Raw genomic sequence first — 23,402 nt, forward strand, 5'->3', positions numbered from 1 at the left:
TAGTACAGGACGATTATGGCCAAGCCTCTACTGTTTTGTCCATAAAGGCCATTAAACAATTGTTTCAGGGCTATGAGGAATACGAAGTTAAACAGCGTCATCTTCTGGTCAATCTGCAACCACGCAGCAACGATACAAATACATGCAAGTAGGACTGTCCCATTTCCAACAGATGTAAACGGGAAATAGTAAAGGACGATTATGGCCAAGCCTCTACTGTTTTGTCCATAAAGGCCATTAAACAATTGTTTCAGGGCTATGAGGAATACGAAGTTAAACAGCGTCATCTTCTGGTCAATCTGCAACCACGCAGCAACGATACAAATACATGCAAGTAGGACTGTCCCATTTCCAACAGATAGCGCAGTTGCGATGACAGGACTCGCGTGTGGCTCTCTTGAGTTTTGTACCCGGTTAAGTTGATTTGGGAAGTTCATTAGGTTTCATTATGATCTGATGTTGAGCCACCATGTTATAGCGCATTTGCTCTAAGGCGTGACTATAGAAATTGTTAAATATAGGCCGATTCACATTTATTGAATGGCTCTAGGGTTAGCTTTGCGCACCTCTTCGGACAGCACCAACACCACCGGCACCACCACACCCACACTGCTCCGCTGCAGCAGTGGTACGATGTTGCGGTTGTTAGCCCTAGGTTTCTTGGGTGTTACCATAACACCCGTCGTTTGTATCCTCCCTGAGATACAAAATAACGGTATTCATCACATTCTGGATTATAATTCGTATCATGTTGGTGTCGAGACTTCGATGGACAACAATGTTGTCGAGACGGTCACGGAGCATCCTGCCGAGAACAAGCGAGAGGAATTCGAAGACGCATCTAATCAAGTGAGCAGACAAGCAACGTTGCAATTCATATAGGCGTATGTAAAGGATACAGACAAGTCTAGTTTATTTGGCAAGTTATAGGCCTTGGTCATCTTTGGGATCTCACTCACGAGAATGTATTCTGTTCATAAAAAGTTTCCTTCCTTTTTTTGATAATTAATAAAAAAGTGTATTCATTCTAGGTAAACCAGGGTGACCAGAAAATACAATCAAGCGTTTATAATGAAACGAGCTCGGAAAAAGTGGTTGTTGGCAATCGTTCTGTGCAAATTTTCGACAAGGTAAGTAGGCCTGATCAAATAGGCCTATGCAACATATGATGTGCATGATGCAAATTATTTCTCACTATCCCACCCCCTGTGCAGATATTAGACAATAATATTCCCACTGGGGATACAGAAGAAGACTTTAACAGCCAAGTCGTTCGGGCCAACGGCAAGGTAGGCCTAAATTTGATTCTCATTTATATTTATAGGTTTATATTAAGGCTTGTGTTTAGAATACATTAGGCAAAATATAAGGTATGGCCTAATTGTTCTTCTAATGCAGCCTGTGAAATTACCTCGTACTGAAAGTCAGTAATTTGTTGAGTGATTTACAAACAATTCTGTAATTGTATTCCAACCGCATAGGCCTACGCCTATTAATTCAAAGCCAATACAATCCATGTATTCTATTTCTTTAGGCCTATTTGTTTGTCTACCTTGTCAACTCCTTATTGCAGACGGATCAGTTAGTTTGCCTGATTTACATGACAAGCTGCTCCTCCCCCACTCATTCAAGAATAAAATGTCCAAGTTCACATTTGACTGAACATTTGTGTCATTAGCGGGTTAATTGGTTGGAAAATAACATCTCCTAAAAATGGTTTCCTCAATGTTTTTCTGAAATCACATGATACAATTTCAAATCTAAAACACACAATCTTTTCAGTGTATTCCACAGAATTTATTTGCTTAAAATTATTTTATCAAATAAAAAAAAAAAAGTTGGCTAACATTGATCCATCCATTTCATCTCATTCTTTTGTTTCCTTCACCCTTCTTATGTAGGAGTGCATCATCGCTGAAGACTGTGAGAGGGGAAGGTACTGTTTCTATGACACACAAAACTCAAAGTGTCTCCCTTGCAAAGCTCTTGATGTGGTAGGTAGAACACACACACGCACACACAAAAACACTCACATACAGTACATATACTAAATCACACACCGATTATATTTCATAATGGACTGCATTGCAGTGTTTTCACCAGTGTAATTGGAGTGGCATCCATCGTCAGTGGTCTCAGTGTTGCAGACAACACATGTCAAGGTTAAGTTGGAACTGGTGTCTCTCTGCTATGAGACATACACGTTGAAAGTGTTGAGTGTTGCGGAATAAAAAAAATGACAGCATCCACTTTATACAAACACAGCACTGTGATTTGTGTGTTTTGCATAAGCAGTCCCATTTATGGAGTCCCTGTACGGTAATGTGTTGCAGCCCTGCACCAAGGATGCGGAGTGCTGCGATGGGCACATGTGTGTGTGGGGACAGTGCAGTCCCAACGCTACCAAAGGGGAGGCTGGCAGAATATGTCATTACCAGGGTGACTGCAATGAAGATCTTTGTTGTGCTGTTCATAAAGGTAAAAGGCCTTTGACATGATTATAATGTAGGTTTGAACAATGCTGTAGGTAAATTGTAAGAGTAATAATTCAAGTGGGAATTTTTACAAATGCAATAGCCGCCCATCAGCTATCAGTGATAGAAATGATCTGTGAGAATATCTGTTGTAGTTTGACTGCGCATCTGTCTATGCATGATATTTTTGGTCATTCCCGCCTCATTTCTAACCAATCGGTGCATCTCTTCCCCGATTGGTTCCGAGAATCCATCTTGCCTGTGAACCACATTTACGTACACTGCGTTACCATGGCTCCATCACAGAATACAACCCTTCTCACTGGCAGAGGATCGTATGGAAGAAGCAGAATTTATAGGGGTGATTTCCCCCAAAAAAACAGTTTACATTATAACTCTTAATCTAATTTACAGCCCCTTTTACTTCTCCCCTTTCAATGACTCAATACACTGATTAGCATTTCATCAATGTTTGCATATGTATTTGGATGATAATATGGGTTGGCAATAGGTTGCTGCTTAATGAAACCATTCTGATTTTGCGTTTGTTTACTGTGGTGTTCGGGGGCTCAGCTCTGCTATTTCCAGTCTGCTCAGCCAAGCCCATTGAGCGTGAGCGCTGCTTAGGTCCCTCAAACCACCTAACGGAAAGGATGTCCATAGACGGGAAGGGAGAAGGACCACTGGAGCACTGCCCCTGTGTAGGTGATCTGCACTGCCAGCCCCTCGGGTAAGTCTGGGTAATGTAATGACCACACAGTGGTCATAAGATACACCAAACATGAACAGTATACCTAAAGGAAGTATTGGCTTTAAATCTGCATTGTGTCTTGGTTGACAGACGCGGCTCCCTGTGTCTTCAGGGACCGAAATCTAGCGAAGAGGACCTGGCTGATACTCTTTACTCAGAGATCGACTACATTGTCTAGACTACTTTTCCTAAGAATTAAATTGGATATCATTGAGCAGATCAGTTGCTTGCAAAATCTTGGACACTGCGAACATTACTCATTGAGAAAATTAAATCAATTACATATCCCAAGAATAAGGCACTAAAAACGTTACACCTCCAAGTTATTGCAGGCTGGCTCCTAACACGGATGTTCAGCATCGAGGCTTGACCATATTCACTGCTAGACAAATTGTAGCATGCAGTTGCGGCTGTTCCACGCTTTGGCTCAACATTCAGTTCCAGGATGTACTGGGTACCTATTACTACCTTATTACAATGTTATTGCAGGCTTGTTAGACCCTATAACTCAATGCACATCAGCCACTACCACCCACCATCGCCAACAATTTATAAAAGCTTATTTGCACTTGTCTTTCTGGCTGTCCACACCATGTATAGGCCTTATGTCAGTGCCTGATTGCATCAAATCAGGAGTGTAAGACTCAAGAGCTATGCAGAAAATAACCACGACCTCTAGTCGTGGTGAAATGTACACTAAATCGATTTGTTCTAATCAGCATTATTTGTACATTGTACAACTCTTGCTTAATAAATATTCAAAAAACATTTGGTTTTTCGCATCATTTCTTTTGAATTTATGTTCGATATAAATTGCTAGAAAACTCCCAATTATGAAAAAATTATTTTATTCAACTCTAAAATCTGAAACTATGTTCACACAGGATTTTAATTCTTAAAGAAATACAAATTAACAAAAAAAAACAAAATCAGATATTGGCATTTCTACAGTGAACAGCTGGTGGGCAGCACCAGAAGGCCAGCAGTGCTGTAGGACTTGGTTTAGCGCGGCTGGGTGATGCCCAAAATGTATAGCAAGTTCAGCAGACTACACCCCTGGGAGTCAAGACTATCAAGCAGCAGCCAGTAGAAGCGCCAAAACGTGATTCTGTCTCATCAAAAAACAACCTTGTCCTGCAGATTTTAACGACCCGTGCGCCCACCCCAGTGCTCCCACTAGAAGGTACGCATTGCGTTCACACGCAACACACAGAAAACGACCAACTCAACGTTGCCAGCAAAAAGAAAAGGTCAAATAGGGATGAGGTGTGCCAGAGTTCTTCCGCAGAACCCGATCGGAGCATTAGGTCTGCAGCAAATCAATAATTTACAAAAAAAAAAAAGGATTCTTAACATAGCCTGCTTGGCTGTTTCACTGTTCCAGGTGGTGATGTGATGAACCAATAGCCTATGTAACAGATTATAATATATAAAAGGATATAAAGGAAAACTCTGCTTATGAAATAACCCACCAAATTCGAAAAAGCTTTGTACCACCAAATTTTGGAATTTAAAATTGCAAAAATAAGTGCAAACAATAAATGGGACGTTTCAAAAAGTTCATTAAAGATACATGTTTAAGCTCTTTCTTGCACATATGGGTGGTTCCATCGTCATAAGGAGATGGTAAGGTAGACCTAAATCTTCTATAGCAAAGGAGTGCCGCGACGATAGAATAACGCTAAACTCACGGACAACATGATGGTTTCCAATGAATCTAACGACAAAATTAGGAAGCAAAACACTCAGAGGTTACAAGAAGGGCTTTCTTTAAAGGACACATGGAGACAGTGATTTCATACTCTCCTGTTTCACAGTTCTATCCGTGCAGTGTGTATCTGTGGCCTTATTTTCAATGGATTCGTCTAAACGATGTTCATCTTTAAATTTCCTAGCTTCTGTACTTCCCTTTAAAACTTTACAGTACATTACACTATAGTGCACGGATGGGACTTCTGAGCCAATCTCTACCCTGTTGGAGAGAGTGACCACGGGTTTTACTGCACAGCACTGCTTTGAAGTTCAATACACCCATACGGACACCGCAGTGTCCCCGGACAACTACACTGTAGCAAGAAGAGAATCCAAAACAGCAGCAGGGCTGTGCGTCTCAGTCCTGTGCCGAGTCTTTAGCAGGGCCCCCGTCCAGGTAGATCTTGAGGGCCTTTTCTTTGCGTGGAGAGTAGCTGACCCGGTGTCCGGTCTTCAGCAGTCGGCTGCTCTCCTTCTTGATGAGCACGCTGCGCTCGTCCTCGGACATGTCCATCAGCTCCTCAGTGCTATCCCTAAAGGACATATCATTTGTACACGTTTCTGATTTGTGAAAGTAGTTGTGCGTCCATTTCTTACGGTTTAATTCAAAGAAAAGGGAAATTATTTGTGATGGCCATGGTACTATTATATAACGATCATTTGTAATGTGTTCGTTGTGTTTTTTTATGGTTATGCATTATTATACAACGATGCTTTAAATTTGGTTGGAATATTGGGAAATACAGCATGTAACTCATCCAAACACCAGAAGAAAAAAAACTGAAATTGTACTTCTATGATTCAAACGTCATACTTTTTAAAATGAGAAACACGTTGAGGAACACTGTAAATGTACCTGTAGAAGACCACAGCTCCGTCGTCGCAGATGTACAGAGGCCAAACATTGAGAGTAGACACCTTTGGGTTCCAATCCAGATCCTGATGAATCTCCAACACTGAGATATCACAAGGAAATGTTCCTCTCCCCTGCACAACACGAGACATAAATGCTTTCATCAGCTTGCCAACAGGAAGAAGTCTACAAAACAAGTGTGAATTCAAGCCTGTCCTCCTTAGAGACCCATTGTAACATACCTTTGCAAACTCCAGGTTCTCCAGCGGTATTCCACTTATTTCACAGAGCTGCAAAGACACAGGAAGAGTGTTTCAAGATCAGCCTTTTAACTCCCACACTACAAACACATCCTGCCTCCAGTTTACTCAGGCAAAATGACAACTCTTGATGGTGAAGTTGATTATAAAGGAGGCCTTACATATAGTGAGAAGAGAAGAGAGCCTTGCTGTTCTTTGAGTAGACATAAGTACACAGAAGAGGGGGCTTCCTCACCTTTTCCTTGAGCTCTTCCACGCTGCTGCTCTCTAGAACCACCTCCCGGAAAGCCTCCAGCTTCATGTGGGTGGGGCTCCAGCGTCTGGTGAGCACTGCCAGCTGGGACATGGACTTCATCTTCTCTGGTTCTGGTGGAGCGGAGCAGGATGACGATGGTTCAAAAGCAGTGATGGGGGGGGGGGGGGGGGAAATACTAAATTAGGTTGATTCATGAAAGAAGCGGGACTATTTGCTGCTGTAATACTTGTATGGTCGAGAAGTGTTTTCTTTTTGCAACAAAACAAAACCACGCCAGAATCCTACATTTTATCTTAGTGGAAGCAAAGTAATGACATGGTCCTACAAAGGGGGCTAGTGTATTTCCCTATGGTCAAATTGTATCAACTATTTTCTATTCGGACAGTCACCAAAGTCGTGCAAAAAAAACAACATAATATCAGATTGCAATATTTACAAAATCGCAAGTATACGTAACATTGGCCCTAAAAAATGGATGTCATATCGTATCACGAGGTGCCTGCCTATAACAGTCTGTAATGTACTGTAATTGACCGAAAAAAACAACAACATAATGCCGTTCCATCTGCATATGAAGCGTGTTCTTACCGTCGAGGACCTCCAGAAAGACCTCCCAGTTGGAGGAGATGTTGATGTCTTCCTCGTAGACATGGTAGTCCAGGAACACTGTTCCTGGGTTCTTCCACGTCTTCTTCCTGAGTCGGAACCTGGTCTCACACACACACACACACACATACAAAATAATGTACACAGTGCATTTAATGCCAGAAAATGAATTACAGTACCAGAATTCAAAAGGCTTCGTATACAGTTTGCGATAACGGGTACACCAAAACAATCTCACCTGTCAATGCTGAGATCAAGCTTACACTGTTCTTTTACTTGTGGAAGCAGTTCTTCTTTAGACTGCCTTACAGTCATGCCTTTTGCAAACACTGTATCCACCAGAAATTTACAGGGCTGGGGATATAAAAAGAAAGAAAAAAAAAGGTAAGCAGAAAGTATTGTTGATAGCTGCAAATGAAAAATAATAATAATTCAAGAATTGCATACCTCTGCTTCATTCACCAGTAGTTGGTACACTTTCACTCTGTACTCCCCTTTCTTCAGCGCTCTTCCCAGTCGGATTGTTATCTGCATTGTGTAAAATTCACGCCCCTCATGATCATCAGTCTGCACCCTCAGACAAGTTTACAAGACAAACGCAATGTGACACAGGGTTAACTCTAAGAATACAGACCTTATTATCGTCGGAGAAGGATGAGAGGGTTTCGTTAAGCCGTACGCTCTCAAACTCTTGGTTGTTGGCATACACGCGGAACACCTTGAACTGGCTGGAGCCCACTCCTACGAAGGGCTCCATGTTCTGCTTGAAGGCTGCCAGCGTTATCCGCTTATCCACATGGACGATTATACCTGTGGGACACAGATTAGCAATGATGATCAACCATTCACTTAAAAATATTATTATATACATAAGCTTCGCTGATCAAACTAAAAACGGTGAAAAGGCCCAGTTGCACTTTAAATGCATCCCACACCCGCTGCTGTACATTAAATGTGATAAAACAACACAAGCAGCTTTCCACTTTGGTTCTCAAATGCAAATCTTTGGTAAATCACCTCCATTAATGTGTTGTAATCTTTCCTTATCCACAAACTTCTCTGAATTTACAACCATTCTTCATAAATGTTTAAAAACATTAAAAAAAAAAGGAAAGTAGCATGTACATTTCTGAGCGTCTCCGGCTGCCTCGCCCTGGGTGCGCGGCTCGGACACCCTGAAGTACATGAACGGCGAGCTGCTCGCTTTGCTTTTGCCGTTGTCGTCGTACTCGCTGTCGGTGCCAGAGTCCTCCTCCGCCGTGTCCCAGGTCTCCTTCTTGCCCTCGTGGGCCTTGGAGCGGCGGCTGCTGGTGATGCTGTGCGAGTCCAGCCCGTTGGCCAGCTGGATGGGCCCGCTGTCGGCGTTGCACAGCGTGTCGCTGCTGTGGCTGGAGCTGAGGATGTCACTGTCCACCGAGCTGGTGCTGCGGTCGTTGTGCACCTCCGAGTCGGAGCGCTCCTCGCCGGCAAAGTGGTTGTCGGGGTCCGAGGCAGGGCCGGCACTGCTGCCCGCGGCTGCTGCCTGGATCCGGTCCTCCAGCTCTCGGTTGTCCGCTGCAGCCGACGCGGAGGAGCCAGAGTCCAGCTCCTGAGTGGGGGACTCGATGTGCTCAAAGTCGCTAGTGTCCGAGCTCTTCTGGCTGTCGCTGTTGCTAGAGCCCTGCTGCTGCTGCTGGTAGGAGAGGCTCTTGAGCTTCTCTGTGCTCTCCTCCAGGATCGCCTCGACAGGCTTCCTGGTGGCCTTTGAGCCCTCAAAGGAGCCATCCGAGCCACCGCCTGCTTTCTGGCCAGCAGTTCTGTTGGTCAGGGTACCAGGCAACTGCTCCGGAAGCAGTACCATCAGTCGAATCGTGTTACCATGTCGATCCAGCAATTTCCACAAGTGAGAGTCAGTGAATGGGAGCTGTTGGTCTGGTGAATCAGAGCTCTCGACGAAAATCTGAGGAGCAATCACAACGAGACAGGATGGAGTGAGTGTATTGGCAAAGTAAGACAAATTAAATGCAAAACTGTTGGTTAGAAAAAAAAGGAATGTGAAAAGGGCAACCGCACCTTGTTGCTTCTGAAGAAGCCTTCGGCTTTCAGCGTCTTGTTTGGAACAAAGAGGAGGCGGAGGTCGTTGTAGCAGCGTTCCAGCACCACACGCATGGTCTCCGCACAGAGCCCCGTGGCCTGGAGAACACATGACAACAGCACAAACCAAAGATAGTCACACACAAAGCCCCCACTGTTCGCTCTCAGGCTGGGATGGTGCACACAATCTTGAAACCAAGGTCCAATAGGTGCACACATTCTTTCAGATGTAACTTGCTATTTGCAAAGACTTACTCCCAAGACTTTCCTGGGAAAAGGGAAACAAAACAACAGCTACCTGTGCGATGAGCTGCTTGAATTCCGCAATGCTCTGGTTCAGGAAAGCCCTGACACTGATGGGAGGAACGATAGTGTCGTTCTTCAGATCCACGACGTGAACCTTCACCATCACCTCTGCAGACACACAGCCAGGGATGACACACATTGGAATGATGAATGCCCAAGCAAATGAGAGTAGAAGTACACTTGTTACATCCAGCAAACTGCAGACAGTTTGCAAAATCATGAAAGTTCATTATCATTATAATATAATCTGCTATAAATAATCTTGATTAGTGCAAAGGGAAGAAGATATAGCCATACAGTTAAACATCTCACTCTGAAAATGTTAATTGCAAAGGTTTTAAAGTGGTCTACAGAGTCTAGTGGCCTACTGACCTCCAGGTCTGTACGGCTGAAACACCTGCTCTGGCCTGCGCGTCTCGAGCAGCAGGTCAAACATGTACGAGGTCTTGACTCCTCCCAGCAGCATGCCCATGGGCGTGTCCTCATCATCCTCATACGAGAGCTCCAGATACTCATGGAACTCGTCGTACTTCACCAAGCGACAACAGTCCAGAGGAACCACTCCCTCCAGCTCCAGCAGCTGCAGGACGAAACAATACGAGCACATGGCCACCTGCTTATCTTGATTTTAGAGCAGAATGATCTCTGATCTAAAGTCCTTGAAAACAATGGGATCAAACAACATGCTTATCTTTACATCAGAGGTGATTCTGATCCAAAGCCCTATAAACCATCGGGAAAGTATTCCCTTTAAAGCTTATCTTTTGTTGCGTTATTCGTTTGCTTTAATGAACAAACGACACAAGCTACCCGTCTTGCATTAGACGTAGCCTACCTTGTAGGCCATCTGTGTTGCCTCTCTGAGGGTTTTATCCTTGTGAACTTCCAGCTTGTTCTCAATCATGGTCATCATCTTCCCAGGATGCAGACAGAAGAGTTTTATCTGAGAAAGAAAGTGCATACAAGAAAAAACATTGAAATTAACCCTTAAACCTTTAAATTCTTTAAAAAAAAAAAAGCATGAAAGAAACAGAAGGGACTGAATGGGAACCCAAACCATAACACAGAACCCTGTGGCTACCTTGCATGTGTTGCGTTCAATCTCCCTCTGTCGCTTCTCCTGCTCCTCGGACTCCTTCTCCTTCTGGACCAAATACTTAATATGCTCAGGGAAGTCTTCCGGATCTAAATACTCTGTTGATCACAGAGCAGACACCATACACAGATTCAGAGAGCAGAACGCAAGCTAACAAACAGCCCTTGAATTTACATTACATTGATGTCTATTGTGGTGTTGTTATGTACTAATGTAATGAGCTTAAATCCACCGGGCTGAACCCAATAACTTGCCAGAGGTGGATATAATTGAATGACTCCAATCATACTGGTTATTTAATAACCAGCTGGATCAACAAGTGTTGAATGTGACACCATATTGCCAAGGTCAGTGGCCCTTTTTATGCTGGAGTCTCAATTTAAGACAAAATCCCTTACTTGTGTTTCTTGAAGGATCTTTCAACCTATAAATCAGCATATAGGCATTCGTAGAGCTGTTGGAAAGGGGGGGGGGGGGGGAGAAAGCATCAATATTAACTACATTTATAGTTGAATTATTAAATAATGTCAGGGTCTTTTAACCTTTTTGCATAATTAACTGATTATGTGTGCAAGGGCCATAAAGAGTCAGATGATTGGTACAATCGCTCCCTTATGAACAAAAACATTTAAAAAAAAAAACACAGAAAATCAACAATACCAAATCCATTACCAGTATTTACATATAGAAAATGACAGGGATAATGAATATGACTGAGCTGTACATATATTACGCAATTAACCCATTTGTGCCGGCTGCTGCGCGGTGCAACATTGTATCTACTAGATACAATGTTGCGCTGCGCATATGGGTTAAGGCAACCATGAAACAACTCCAAAAATAACTGCCAATCCCCTTGCGTTACCCTAGGGGTGCAGACCCGTGGTTCCAAACCACTGGCTGCTGTAGTTAAATGTTAGAAAGTTACTGCACCCAGTAAATCACATCAACCAGCACCAACTGAGATACGCACGCCGACTGACCTGGCGAAGGCACTGGAATAATAGCCTCTGCTTCCTGTCGACCCTCCATATGTCTTCCTGATGTCTTCTAGGGAGATCTACACACACAAACAAACACGGTTGGCTTTCCACAGTTGAGCCTTGAGAATCGTTAAGTCTCATCATTCAATAGTATTGGTTGAGGAAGACCTTTTGGTGATGCTTACCTTGCTAACATGCTGGTCGTTGAAACTGTACCACTGGCCGTCAGTGAAGGATTTGATACAGGCGTAGTAGTGGCCACCTGCAGCACTCCCCGAGTGCACCATCACAGAGAAGAGCTCAAAAGTCAGCGAATTCTGCAGATGGTACAGAGGAAACATCAGATTGTAATGCAGATCACAACCACAATAGTAATTAAAAACCTGAACTCAACTCTGGGTGGGTAAACCCTCATAGCAGTCTCTCCCGGCTTTACTAAAACAGCATTGAGCATTGGCGCGCCTCGCCACAAATGCAAACTATAGCAGCAGCACTTTGGTCATCGATAAAAGATATTGTTGTGTGCAGTACGATTCACTGTTTCCTCTACACAAACTTTTACAAACTAGAACTTCTGAAGGACAAAGCATTGATAACATTCGAGTGATGGCGTGCACATTCTAAAGGCTCTTCAACACATTACATAATACCATTGTGAACAGATGTTTTAGTAAAGCCAGATCAGAGAGTGTTGCGATGGTTTAACCACTCAGACAGTATGGGCCTTAAAGTCTTAAGCAAATATTACCGCTGTTTCAGCTACCTTCGGCTTCAAGCCTCGCTCGGCGCTGCCCGTGCTGTCTAAGCAGATGCCTTCATCAACACAGTCGTCTGTGGCGAAGTCATTACTCATCTGGTCGCTGTGGCAACTGCCTTCATTTTCTGCTCCACTGTCCGTGCAGCTTTCTGTCTGCGGTGACTTCTACAGAGAAAAGCATTTGCAGAAACCAATCAGGGCAAATAAAAAGAAAACAATGATTCAAATAATTTGGTCACTAAAAAATATAAATCGGATGGCCATGCACACACCTCGTCTTCTACATCCATGAAAGGACTCATATCCAGCTCATCTGGGAAGGTCATTCGGTCGTTGAGTTTGATCCGATGCATAGTGGTGTAATCAAAGTCAAAGCGCTTGAGCTGTAGTGTCAGCAGGTAAGGGAAGTGCAAAAACCTCAGTCCCTGAGAGGGGAGAGCATTGATTACAAACACGGTACAACAACGATTCACTAGCTTTGCTCGGCACCTTTGCTCCGTCTCAGTTTTTCCTTTTTTTATTCTCACCTTACGGGCATCACATTTCTTCTTGCATCGCTCACAGAAGTACTGGTTGGCCCCATCCAGGGTTTCTGGTTGGACGAATGCCTGCAAAGCCTCTTCCTGTGATGGCAAATACAGATGACACCCTTATTGTTGCACAGAGTTTCAAGCTAGGTTAAAAAATAAAAAAAAATAAAAAAAGGATATGCAGAGAAGTACGGCCCAACACAGGTTTAGGGTTGCTTGCAATGGGGGAAAAGAGGTGCACAAGGCATAGAAACACAAAGCAGAGAGACACAAGACATTGACGCACCACACTGCCGTAAACCTGGCTGGCTCCAAACGGTCGGATGACGAGAGGGATATCCAGGTAGGTGTCGTTTCTCCAGCTCTCGTTGCCACACTCCAGACAGCGTACGTAGTCCTTCAGCTTTCCCTGGTATAACTGGTTGATCAGGTCAGCCTGATGGGGAACCATCATGAAAGTCAAGGCATGTGGATTGTGACCAAATGGTAGACATAAGTCTTGTGTACACAGCAATGAACATTACATTTTGTACACAACCACATTAATACTTAAATAGTTGACACAAGCTTAATTACCAATCTTTTAAACATCTGTTAGCAAATCATGACTCATTGTTCAAGTTATTCTTATGCTCGCCTAAAGGAGTTACTTTGGGTTCACTTTAAACCATAGAGACGGCCCCCGAGTCACCCTCCATAGAGCATGGGTTAATTGTGTCACAAACGTAGCAGAGGAGATCACATCTTCAGACGCAGTAGCTGCCAGGCACAAAGACCCTCACTCACACACACACACACACACACACACACACACGTTTACAGTTGCTTTTTTGAGTTGCACCAACTCATGATATCAGAAATAGCAAACCACCAGAGCTTTATTGACCCTCTCCCCTCGTCCTACAGTAGCCCTTTTGATTTAACTCATACGGGGCCATCTAGATGCATGCGCAAAGGCTGTCACTTTCTCTTACCTGTTCGGTCAGCTTCCATTTTTGTTCCAGAGCGTCAAACATGACTCTGCACAGCTCCTGGACATCATGCTGCTGCCAGGCTGAATTTATAACAGAAAGTGAATATAATTAGATGTACAGATAGTTAATAATTATAAAAAAATTATTTATTTTCCCATTAGGCTCGGAACAAAAGCATATAAATGTAAAATCTTTCATTACACCATGACTGTGAAAAATGACATTAACAATGGAATATTGCCATGTTTTCAGCTGATTTACTAGCCCTTGACAGAAAGACAGATAGGACTAAAAGCAAGGGGAACTTTCACACTGGGCTAATGTTAGTGTTGGAAAACGGTCACGGTCTATACAACATCTGTTTTCGCTGAGCAATTCAAAAAAAATTTAAAATTGGATCGTTTACTTCAAATTGGAGAACTGAAATCCCCGCCCAATGAAGTAAACGTTCCAACATTTGCATGTTGTTTTGCGGAAACAAAGATGATGTCGCAGTCTGCGATTGTTTCATAACACTCGCATGGCGCAGTGCCATCTTGTATAAAGAAATAGCCTTGTGATGGTTTCTCTTCATACAATACTCACCCTCACTACTGTCCCAGCCAAAACTCCTTGTCACATCTGTGGTCTCAATTGCCCGTTTCTTACTGGTCTGCAGCAGAACAAACAGTCTTTGTAACTGGTAAGGGATGCTGGTGACTTGGTCCTCTTCAGATTCCTCAAACTCCCAGCTGTGAAATTAATTTGCGTTGTAAAATATTTAACAATGCTGGCCTTACTATGAAATACAAAGTTTATAGCGTGAGCTTTGATCTCCTTACTTGTACAGTGCGTTTCTGAACTCTGGAGTCATAAACAGGGTTTGTAGGAGGCTGTTTAAATAGCAGGTCATGGCCTGATTCACCAAGCCAACATATCCTGTGGCAAGATCAAAAAGAGGTTGGATGGAATGTGAGTGGTATTCTTCCTGGTGGGGATATAACATATGAATCAGCCATCTGCCCCCGGTCTCACCTGTCTCAGACTTGTTTAGTATCGACGAGTAGGAGTATGAGGGGCTGCTGTAGTCATTGCTACATCCACCCGTGCTCTCTCTTGGCAATGGTCCGATGAAACGCTCTTGGGAGCTATCATCCAAGCCACTGCTGTCTGCGGTCCCTGACTCATCCTGAGTGCAAAGGACACAAATAACAGGATTGCAGACAGTTCTGGCTATTGCAGCTGTGACACAAAATTCCCCTAACCAAGAGTGGTTTATTTTTAATATTTACTGTGCGTAATTAGGCACTCACCGATGCCATCTGGGGTTGCTCTCCATCTCTGTCAGTGAGCTGTAGGAAATTCCTCTTCCCAGCTTCAAAACCAGACTCTGAGAGTGTAATCGCACTGCTTTGATCCAATGGGGTCTGGTAAAGAGTACATTACGTGGTCACAAAAACATGGTAACCGAATACATAACATGCTGGTTTTCAAACACACATACACACATGTGAATGTACTATATTATTAAAAGTAAAATGATGTTGTCACAAAAGTGTATGTTGAACCCAACAGTCTATCAACAAAGAGTGTTTGTGTTTTTTCCTTATGAGCAGGCTGAGGAGTTATCAAGGCTTCAGTGGAAACAAGCCTTAATCCACTGACCTACTATGTGAGATAACAACACAGCAACCTGGGCTCTGGCCTGGATCAGTGGCCGGATTAGCCAAAGCTCACGTACCCAAAAGGGGAGTGCATTAAATACATGCACATAATACCCATAGAACCCTTTCTGAGTAGACAGTGAGGACATGTTTAAACTCGTACGCTGTCGGTTCAGTAGACTCATTCGCAAAAATGGTTAAACTGCCTTCTGGTTTAAATGGACTTACCATTTCGGATATGTTGCCCCATGCAAGGTCAAAGGTACCGATCACATAGCCGGCTTTGTGGGCCACATCTTCGTGGAGTTTGGAGAGGGACGTGGATGCTGGAAGGTTGACGGTCAGCCTTTCGTTGACCGTCTTGGAGTTAGTGGTGTCCTGAATAATACACAGCACTCTGGGCTCCTCCCCAGCATTTTCTATCTGCAAATAAGAGAAAAAATAATTCACACATTGTCCAAGCGCCTGACGGGCATTTAAGTCACTTCATCCAAGATGCGCTTATGTAAAGCCTCAGGTTAGTATAAGAGAAAGGATGGAACATTCCTGTGGCTGTGTGTTCCACTGCCAATGTCATACTGTAGAGGAAAACGTCAACTGTACGATAGTAATTATTTTGTGTTAGAGCCCCCACTAGGAGGAATGCATCATTAAGCTTGATTAAAATAAAACCACAAGACATACAAAAATCCATTCCATTTCAAAAAACGAAGCCAAACAGTGACAAACGATTAGTCGGACCAAAACACAAATTAAATCGGACAATCTGAATCTAAAAGGTGTATAAACAACCATGGCACGCTGTTAATATTAGCCAACTAGGACTGATTGATACACAGGAATATGTCCAAATCCGGTCATTCAAAGCAGTGTTAAGGTTACACACTGACTCTGTGGGGGCAAACAGTTAACAGGCTACACATCGCTTTTTGCAGAATCATGTTTCGCAGAGTACTTCAACTTAATAGTTATGGAATGCCGACCTCCATAGAAATCGTACTTTTTTAACTAACTGAGCAAAGCCTGACACAGTAGTAGAAGACTGGGTTATTGTCTGCCTTAGTTAAATAAATAAAGCATTCATATGCATGTGTGTGTGACTATCACACCCACCTGATGTCACTGAGCAGTTAACATTCTCTGTAAGTTTTGGACGGTGTAATGGCGAATAAATAGACTGCATGCATATTGCAATCTCATGCACACAAATGTCATGTCTATACCTGGGAAAACTTCTTCTTCATCTCATCAAACAAAGACTGTCTGCAACTCCAAAACATACCCTAATAACCCAAGGGGGGATGTGGGGGTCAACACAAATGAAACCAAAAACATATCCTAACTAATAAATTAATTAATAAAATAAAAAAACCAAAACAACAAACAGGTTGAACTACATGCAACATAGACTGCAGGTCCAGCTCAGCAGTTCACCTTCTACCTACTAAACATATGCCGTTGTAAAATAACATCATGGTTAGACAGAAAATAGGGATGGGAATTGGATGATAATCAAGTCTAGTAAATGTGTGTAATCATTCATTGATTCTAACAGAGGAGTGCAGCACAATTAAATAACTTGATACTTAGCACAAAACAGCATTGTAATAGAGCATTATTTGACTGGTTAATATCAAGGTGCAGGGCCCAGATTAAGCCCTGGATGAGGCAGCAGGACTATATAAAATGCTCTAGAAGTTATAAAAACCTACTGAACGTTGCATAACGTACCTACAAGTGCTATAAAGTTCAATTGCAGTTGTAAGTTACGAGAATAGAGACCATTGAAAAAAAAATTGATAACCGAGGAAATTGTAAAACACTCAATAGATTTGGCATTGCCAACACTGACATTGCTGTTAATTGACAAAAGAAAGTAGGTATTTATTTACCAGGGACCAATTAAAAGCATCTTAGGCAAAAACAAATTACTCAGCCAAAAAAAAACTCACCAGGCAATACAAATCTCGCTCAACATTCATTGATATTGTCAATTTAAAACTCAAACGATCTTTATGCACAGGGTGCAGTTGCAGTAATCCTTATCATATAATCTAGTTAAACCCAAGTGGGTGGGAAACTAATGATTATTTGCTCCCCACCCAAATCCACTGTGATGTTCAAATTATCAAACAAATAACAAAATACAATTTTGCCATCATGCCGTTAAGACATTGGAAGATAGTCAAACAGGCCAATTATACATTCGTACTATGAACTATAGACTATAGAAAAGGGACATCTCTGTGACTTTGCTCCATGTACCATGATGGGACAAGAAGGCAAGTTCAACCACCAAAGGGACATGTCCCACAGCATTTCATAGGAGATTTAAAGAAATAAGAAAAATGTATGTCATGTCAGTGTCATGTTATGTCAATTATTTATTGGTTTTAAAGAGCCCAATACTACCGCTATAAAAAGGTAACATTATTTTGTCAGGCTATTCATATTCTTTTACTTTGAAAAGACATTAAGAAAAAACAGTACTGGCTCAAATGACAAGTTTAATCTAGAAAAGCAACAGCCTCGCTCGCCTTTTGTTATTTCGGACGAAATGAGTAATAAAAAAATGTTTGGTTTATAGAACATATAATTAAACATGAATACGTTAAAAATGCGCATGATGGATTGGATAAATAGTTTCGGATCAACTTGAATGTACATATTTGTCTTTAATGAAAAAATACTTTTATGAACGGTTACATACGTAGATTTAATTTTTTTTCACAACATAGGTCAAATAAACTAAAATCACGCTTTCATTGAACCAACATGAACTGGTTTAATGCATCCGATAGTCTGTCAAAAGCGAAAAGCTATTTAAAAATAGGGAACCCTGAACGTGTGTGTGTCATCTTTTCTAAACGAGGAAATTCACAATGTCATCGAGTGTTAGCTCTACTACGAATCAGCGTTGTTGTTGACAGCAGACATAAAGTCAAGTCAAGTGATTCTTTGAATGCACATTTTACCAAATGACACGAGAAGGGATGGCTAGTAAATGCACTCGGGTTTATTTTTGGCAACCGAGGCGTCCGTCGGTAAATGATAATAAACAGTCAGCCAACGTTAGCTCCGCCAGTAGCTAGGTAGCCAGAGCTGACCAGTGAACTGCTAGCTCTTTAACGTCACAGCTGGTTTTGTTTTGAGCTATATGTGGAATACTTGACAAGTCAAGGCGACTCACTATCCCTTTTCAAAAAATTCTTGTGAATCATTTAGTATTCGCCATAATCTCAGTGAGGTGATCTGAAAACCTATTTGTCATATTATCTGACCTGCACTTTAACTAGCCAAGTGCTAACGCTAGCCAAAGATAGCTTTGTCGCGAAAGGCCGTTCTAGTCGCACGTAGCTAATGTTCACTGTTCGTGTTAACTGCGAAGCCGTTTAATCAAATGGGTTGCATGATGACTTGTTCGGACCAAACTTTCTTTGAAACAATAAACATTTTGGCATGGTCAGAAAGATGTTCAAATTACGAGTTGTCCTTTCAAAGACCTGTGAAGGGTCTATTAAAATCTCACCTCTTTGGGTACGAGCTGGTTCTCCTCGCTAGGCACCATTTCCATTTGGACGACAGTTTAGACACACGTCTAGGTAGACAGGGGTGTCAACGGTACAACATCACGGAGGTGGACACAGCCATGGTTTGTGTTTTGCTTGCGGTAGGTATGGTTAAACAGAAAACAAAATACAACTTGCCGGAAGTTCGAGACTTATCAAAGTGATCGCAACACTTTCTCTATTACACTGGTACACAAAGTAGCCTACTATCAATAAAGAAACATGGCCGGTGCGCAACTACGCGATACTTCAGTCAGTTCGTCCCTGCTCGCGTCACAGCCGTGGATATGATGGACAGAGCGGATGGATGCGTGGCTGTCAATGATTTCGTCTGTTTGAAATGCACAAGTTTGAGTTAATCATTATATATATATATATATATATATATATATATATATATATATATATATATATATATATATATATATATATTACATTCTACCAGGAGGATGAATTGCACGAGGGATTTTAAAAGGATTATTGAAAGGACTATTTGTACCATGCAACAAAGATATACACAACAGCACAAATAATGAACAACTTGCATGTAATCAGTGTTGCTTCATTTATTTTATAATAATGCATCATGTTTTGTGTGTTGTTTCCCCCAGCAAATGGAAATGACGTAGACAAGGGTCGTATAAATAATAAGACATGTTTCCTGACGCTAGAGGTCAGTATAGCTAAATCTCAAATCGAGTCTGCCTGAATGGCAACATTAAAACAAATCCCAATTTTGATGTATTTGGGTTTAGTTATTGAGAAGGTTCCTATTTTGCAACAGTAAATACAATTACAGAAATTGTGAAACCTGATAAATAAGTAAAATGTATATGCTATTATCACTTCACAGCTTATAAATGAGCATAATCATAATTCAGTTAAACCATGGTCGACATATTGAAAAATAAAATGAATCAAATAATTGTGAGAAGGTTTTTATTTATCGGCTTTATTTATTTGACATATGTTACTTCTCTTTTCATACTTGAGGTGACTTTTCCCTCATTAGACACATTCCAGATGTATCCTTGCAATCATACTGAGACAATACAGTATTCTTCTTCTTGTGCCTTACTTGTACCTTATTTATCAGAACACAATGGATATGTATCAAATGGTTGTTCTTTTGATTATATATTAATGCCCACAGTTGTACTCTATACTTTGCTTTGATCTTTTGTGTTTATTTATACATTAGACATCATAAACCAGTATAGCAAAATCCAGGTAACTTGTGAGATAATTTAAGATTAACTGTAGGAGTAATTATGGAAATTTTAGGAAAGCTGCAATGGATAATTTAAACAAAAGAGAATGTTTTTAATAATGACCAGCACAAATTACCTTCAGGGTCAACAGCCATTCAGGTCCCTTCCAGAGCTATACTAATTTATGGAATAATATATTCACAAATGTATTTTTTCTGGCTGCGGCAGACCTCATCATACCACTTTCCTTGTGCAGCCACTGACAGAACAACACAGCTCTCCCTCTTGGTTCCTGTGGGTTGCTTCTTGGAGCGGTCCCAGTTCCAGAAGCTGATGGGCATACTGTTGACATCAATATACTGGCCCTCTTTCACAATGTCAGCTACTCCAATCCAAAAGTCCTTGGAACCCGGAGAACTCCGCTTTGCATAGTCTTTCAGCTCGTTGTTTTCGTTCATGTCTCGAGGCGTCGCAAGGGTGCCCCCCTGTGCGATGCAGTCTTCGTTTGCTTCGTGGTAGTGCTTTGGTTCCTCGATAGTGAGATAGCACTTTCCAACGGCTTTGATCCCTCGCAGACAAACTGAGAAGCCCAAAGCAAATGCTTTCATGAGTCGCATTAAATATCTTCTGATTATTAACCATTTCATACTATAACCATGCTATCTCTTAGTCACGTGAAGGCCACAATCAGATACATTGTGGTATATGTAGTGTTCTCACTCCCCCAAAGATGAGCCTTTTGTGAGCCTGAACCCACCTGGTCTGTTCAAGGTCAACACAATGGCCTTGTGTGCAATGGTAAGGTTTTTAAAATAAATCACCTTGTTATTAAGATAGAATTACCTCAGCCTTGCTAAATAACTTAAATGTACTGAAACACGTAGAAACGCTTTCTTTAAATAGTGGGGTTTATCAGCTATAATAACAATAGAAAATGTGTAAATACCTGTCTGCAAAGCCTGGATTTCCTTTAAGGAGTTGACCTCTTGCCAGAGCTTTTCTAATTGGGATTTGACGTCATCATCTTCTGAAGCAACATAAAATGGTACAATATCGTTAAAAGAATATCCACAAAATACCTTACCTCGTGTGCAATATTGATGAGTTACCTGTCTGTTGACCTGGCACAGCCTTTCTGGTACGAGATGGGCGGCAAGATGTTTCTTGGACCAAGGAAAAACAAAGCACCAGAAAGATAGAGAGGACCAGGCGCACCATGTCTATGGCCAATGGATCACACTATTGCAGCTGCACGACACGTATACTGTCAACAGGGACCAGGTATACAGTGGACGGTGCCTTATATACAGACCCTCTCTGTGTCCTTTAGTGTTTAATTTCTATTGGCTCAAATTATGTTAGGGTCCTTCCAAACATCAGGAAGAGGAGGGGGTTCCGTATGGGTGGAGGGATCAACAACGACTTCCCTGTCTTGAAGCCATTCATAAATATTTGCCTGGGACACGGTGCACGAAGCAGTTTCTCTTTCATTTCACAAACAAGCAGTAAATTCATGGTGTGCTTTACTGTTACAGAGTGTTCTGTATGAGTAAATAGGTAGGTTGCTGTAGTAGATTTAGATCATTTTACCTTCTTGTGATAAATTTAGACTACCTTATTCTAGAAAACACACAAATAAATGTACAGTAATAGAAACGGGTCAGAAATTCTTGAACTGTACAGTGGGTTCTGAGATGTGTACCTTGCTGCAAATGTGTTGTGTTCCCTGAATATCATAACATAATATTGTATAATAACTGGTGACCATATTAAGGTAACAATATATAAAAAATTCCTGGTTAGAAAATAGTTCAATATTACTATTTCATAGATGGCTTGAATGTGTCGTAAAGCTTCTCTAAAAACACAGACTGAAACAAGAAAAGGTATTTTTAGAGTGTGATATTGCAGACCAGCGGAGCAGGGGATCTGTGTGGGAAAACGTTCTGGCAGATGGACAGAACCTAAGAAAAGGATTAAAAAAAGAAAACCTATGGCCAATGCCCACATGTGTAATAAACAGTATGCATTTATATAATTGTAGCAAATCATCTCATTATAATGTTTACATCATGAGAACTATATTGTATTCATTCAGTAACGGTGATGGCAGTGATATAAATGTAACATGCAATAAACAAAGACATTACTATTTAGGTTTTAAACAATAGACCCGTGTCACAGAGGCATCATTGTAGGACTAACACAGGTGTCCCTCATAACATTAATTATGAGTCGGTTATTTTTATGTACCGGGGCACGGGTAGCAGACTAAACTAGTAAAGTAAGGCTACTACCCGTGCACTGGTACATTAAAAGGAGCAGACTCAAAATTTATGTCATGAGATACACCTGTGTTTGTTCTACAAAGGAAGCACTGATATATCAATGTATCTATCTATGCTTCCATGGCCCTCTGCCCCTTTCAAATAAGGCCTATGTTACACTTTAAATGATGGAGATGGTTGTGATGGAGATGCTATCATAACCTTGATATCATTTCAATTCATTTTGAGTATAAATCTCAATGCAAACTTTTGTTGCTTGGCAACAATTTTTAGATGTCTTGAGGAACTGCATTGCTTGGTTGAAAGAGAAGATAATTTGGTTGAATAAATGTTCGCATTTTATGTTTCTTTGTCTCTTGATTGTGAAATCTTATTAGGTGGAATATAGAAACCGTTACAGTTACCGTTTCAGGACGGCATTAAGAAACGAGAGGCCGTGTTTTAGTTATTTTACAACAGCTAGGGGGCGTTGTTAGGCCCAAGCAGAGCCGACATCTCTAAACAGACATGTTACCCTATAAGCTGAGACCCTTCCAACAATTTGATTGGTCTTGTTCTATGACGCATGAAAAAAATCCCAAGGCTCCCATGGAGAGGTGTGTCTGATGTAGATTCAAGGAACACGGACAATTGAATATGATAAAAATCTTGAATTGGATGAATGTGCATTTTTATTGTATTAGAATATAGTAAAATAAGATATTCTATATGCATTTCATGTGAGGTTAATATCAGTACATCTAATGATTATGCGACAATATACTTTTTTAAATATATTTTATTTTCCAAAACAAGTCACATGTAAATCATATTCCAGAAATGTTTTAGTTTACATTTAACTTTCTTCATTTCAATGGCTTGCCATTTGAAGAAATGTTTTGTATAGATTTATGGCACTTAAAGTACGAGGCACTGACAGGTAAACAAATGCTAGTGTCCATTAAAAGTATGTTTAATGGATACCTTAGTAACAGTAATGAAACTGCGCTTCTTGACAACAAGGATAACGCATTGATAACC

General features: G+C 41.5%; 3 protein-coding genes across 5 annotated transcripts; 1 reads left to right on the forward strand and 2 right to left on the reverse strand.

The window, feature by feature from the left end:
* Nucleotides 1-2,058: 2,058 nt before the first annotated feature.
* dkk3a (dickkopf WNT signaling pathway inhibitor 3a) lies at nt 2,059-3,699 on the forward strand. The gene is made up of 3 exons (XM_079737431.1): nt 2,059-2,478; nt 3,048-3,204; nt 3,316-3,699. Exons 1-3 carry the CDS (start codon nt 2,304-2,306, stop codon nt 3,401-3,403), a joined length of 420 nt encoding a protein of 139 aa, XP_079593557.1. The 5' UTR covers nt 2,059-2,303; the 3' UTR covers nt 3,404-3,699.
* Nucleotides 3,700-4,056: 357 nt separating this feature from the next.
* Nucleotides 4,057-19,080, reverse strand: usp47 (ubiquitin specific peptidase 47). Of its 2 annotated transcripts, none has more exons than XM_079736697.1 (28): nt 18,844-19,080; nt 15,543-15,737; nt 14,964-15,077; nt 14,686-14,839; nt 14,493-14,589; nt 14,257-14,402; nt 13,672-13,751; nt 12,984-13,133; nt 12,695-12,790; nt 12,440-12,592; nt 12,174-12,332; nt 11,596-11,727; nt 11,411-11,487; nt 10,826-10,881; nt 10,413-10,525; nt 10,167-10,274; nt 9,704-9,911; nt 9,324-9,439; nt 9,005-9,124; nt 8,078-8,891; nt 7,587-7,762; nt 7,400-7,480; nt 7,191-7,306; nt 6,935-7,053; nt 6,326-6,456; nt 6,073-6,120; nt 5,834-5,964; nt 4,057-5,510 (listed from the first exon to the last, which is right to left on the reverse strand). In XM_079736697.1, the coding sequence occupies exons 1-28, from the start codon at nt 18,886-18,888 to the stop codon at nt 5,336-5,338; spliced, it is 4,110 nt and encodes a 1,369-aa protein (XP_079592823.1). In that variant the 5' UTR covers nt 18,889-19,080; the 3' UTR covers nt 4,057-5,335. The 2 variants fall into 2 exon arrangements, with proteins under 2 accessions (XP_079592823.1, XP_079592822.1); XM_079736696.1 differs by having other exon boundaries at nt 12,159-12,332.
* An 804-nt stretch (nt 19,081-19,884) lies between these two features.
* clec3a (C-type lectin domain family 3, member A) lies at nt 19,885-21,345 on the reverse strand. 2 transcript variants are annotated; one of them, XM_079737426.1, is made up of 3 exons: nt 21,204-21,345; nt 21,041-21,121; nt 19,885-20,674 (listed from the first exon to the last, which is right to left on the reverse strand). In XM_079737426.1, the coding sequence occupies exons 1-3, from the start codon at nt 21,310-21,312 to the stop codon at nt 20,277-20,279; spliced, it is 588 nt and encodes a 195-aa protein (XP_079593552.1). In that variant the 5' UTR covers nt 21,313-21,345; the 3' UTR covers nt 19,885-20,276. The 2 variants fall into 2 exon arrangements, with proteins under 2 accessions (XP_079593552.1, XP_079593553.1); XM_079737427.1 differs by having other exon boundaries at nt 21,041-21,118; nt 21,204-21,324.
* Nucleotides 21,346-23,402: the final 2,057 nt, after the last annotated feature.

The sequence above is a fragment of the Pollachius pollachius genome (assembly GCF_949987615.1).
Source record: "Pollachius pollachius genome assembly, chromosome: 5".
NCBI classification, from domain to species: domain Eukaryota; kingdom Metazoa; phylum Chordata; class Actinopteri; order Gadiformes; family Gadidae; genus Pollachius; species Pollachius pollachius.

Bases quoted from the DNA above. Each gene is read 5' to 3' on its own strand.
- usp47 (XM_079736696.1), bottom strand. From the start codon at position 18,888: ATGGAAATGGTGCCTAGCGAGGAGAACCAGCTCGTACCCAAAGAG. The intron at 9,912-10,166 runs GTAGGCTACGTC...TTCGTCCTGCAG, and splicing joins CAACACAGATGGCCTACAAG to CTGCTGGAGCTGGAGGGAGT. The intron at 7,307-7,399 runs GTATGCAATTCT...TTATATCCCCAG, and splicing joins TACTGGTGAATGAAGCAGAG to CCCTGTAAATTTCTGGTGGA.
- dkk3a (XM_079737431.1), top strand. From the start codon at position 2,304: ATGGAGTCCCTGTACGGTAATGTGTTGCAGCCCTGCACCAAGGATGCG. The intron at 2,479-3,047 runs GTAAAAGGCCTT...TCGGGGGCTCAG, and splicing joins TTGTTGTGCTGTTCATAAAG to CTCTGCTATTTCCAGTCTGC. The intron at 3,205-3,315 runs GTAAGTCTGGGT...CTTGGTTGACAG, and splicing joins CTGCACTGCCAGCCCCTCGG to ACGCGGCTCCCTGTGTCTTC.
- clec3a (XM_079737426.1), bottom strand. From the start codon at position 21,312: ATGGTGCGCCTGGTCCTCTCTATCTTTCTGGTGCTTTGTTTTTCCTTG. The intron at 21,122-21,203 runs GTAACTCATCAA...ATGTTGCTTCAG, and splicing joins TGTGCCAGGTCAACAGACAG to AAGATGATGACGTCAAATCC. The intron at 20,675-21,040 runs GTATTTACACAT...TGGGCTTCTCAG, and splicing joins AATCCAGGCTTTGCAGACAG to TTTGTCTGCGAGGGATCAAA.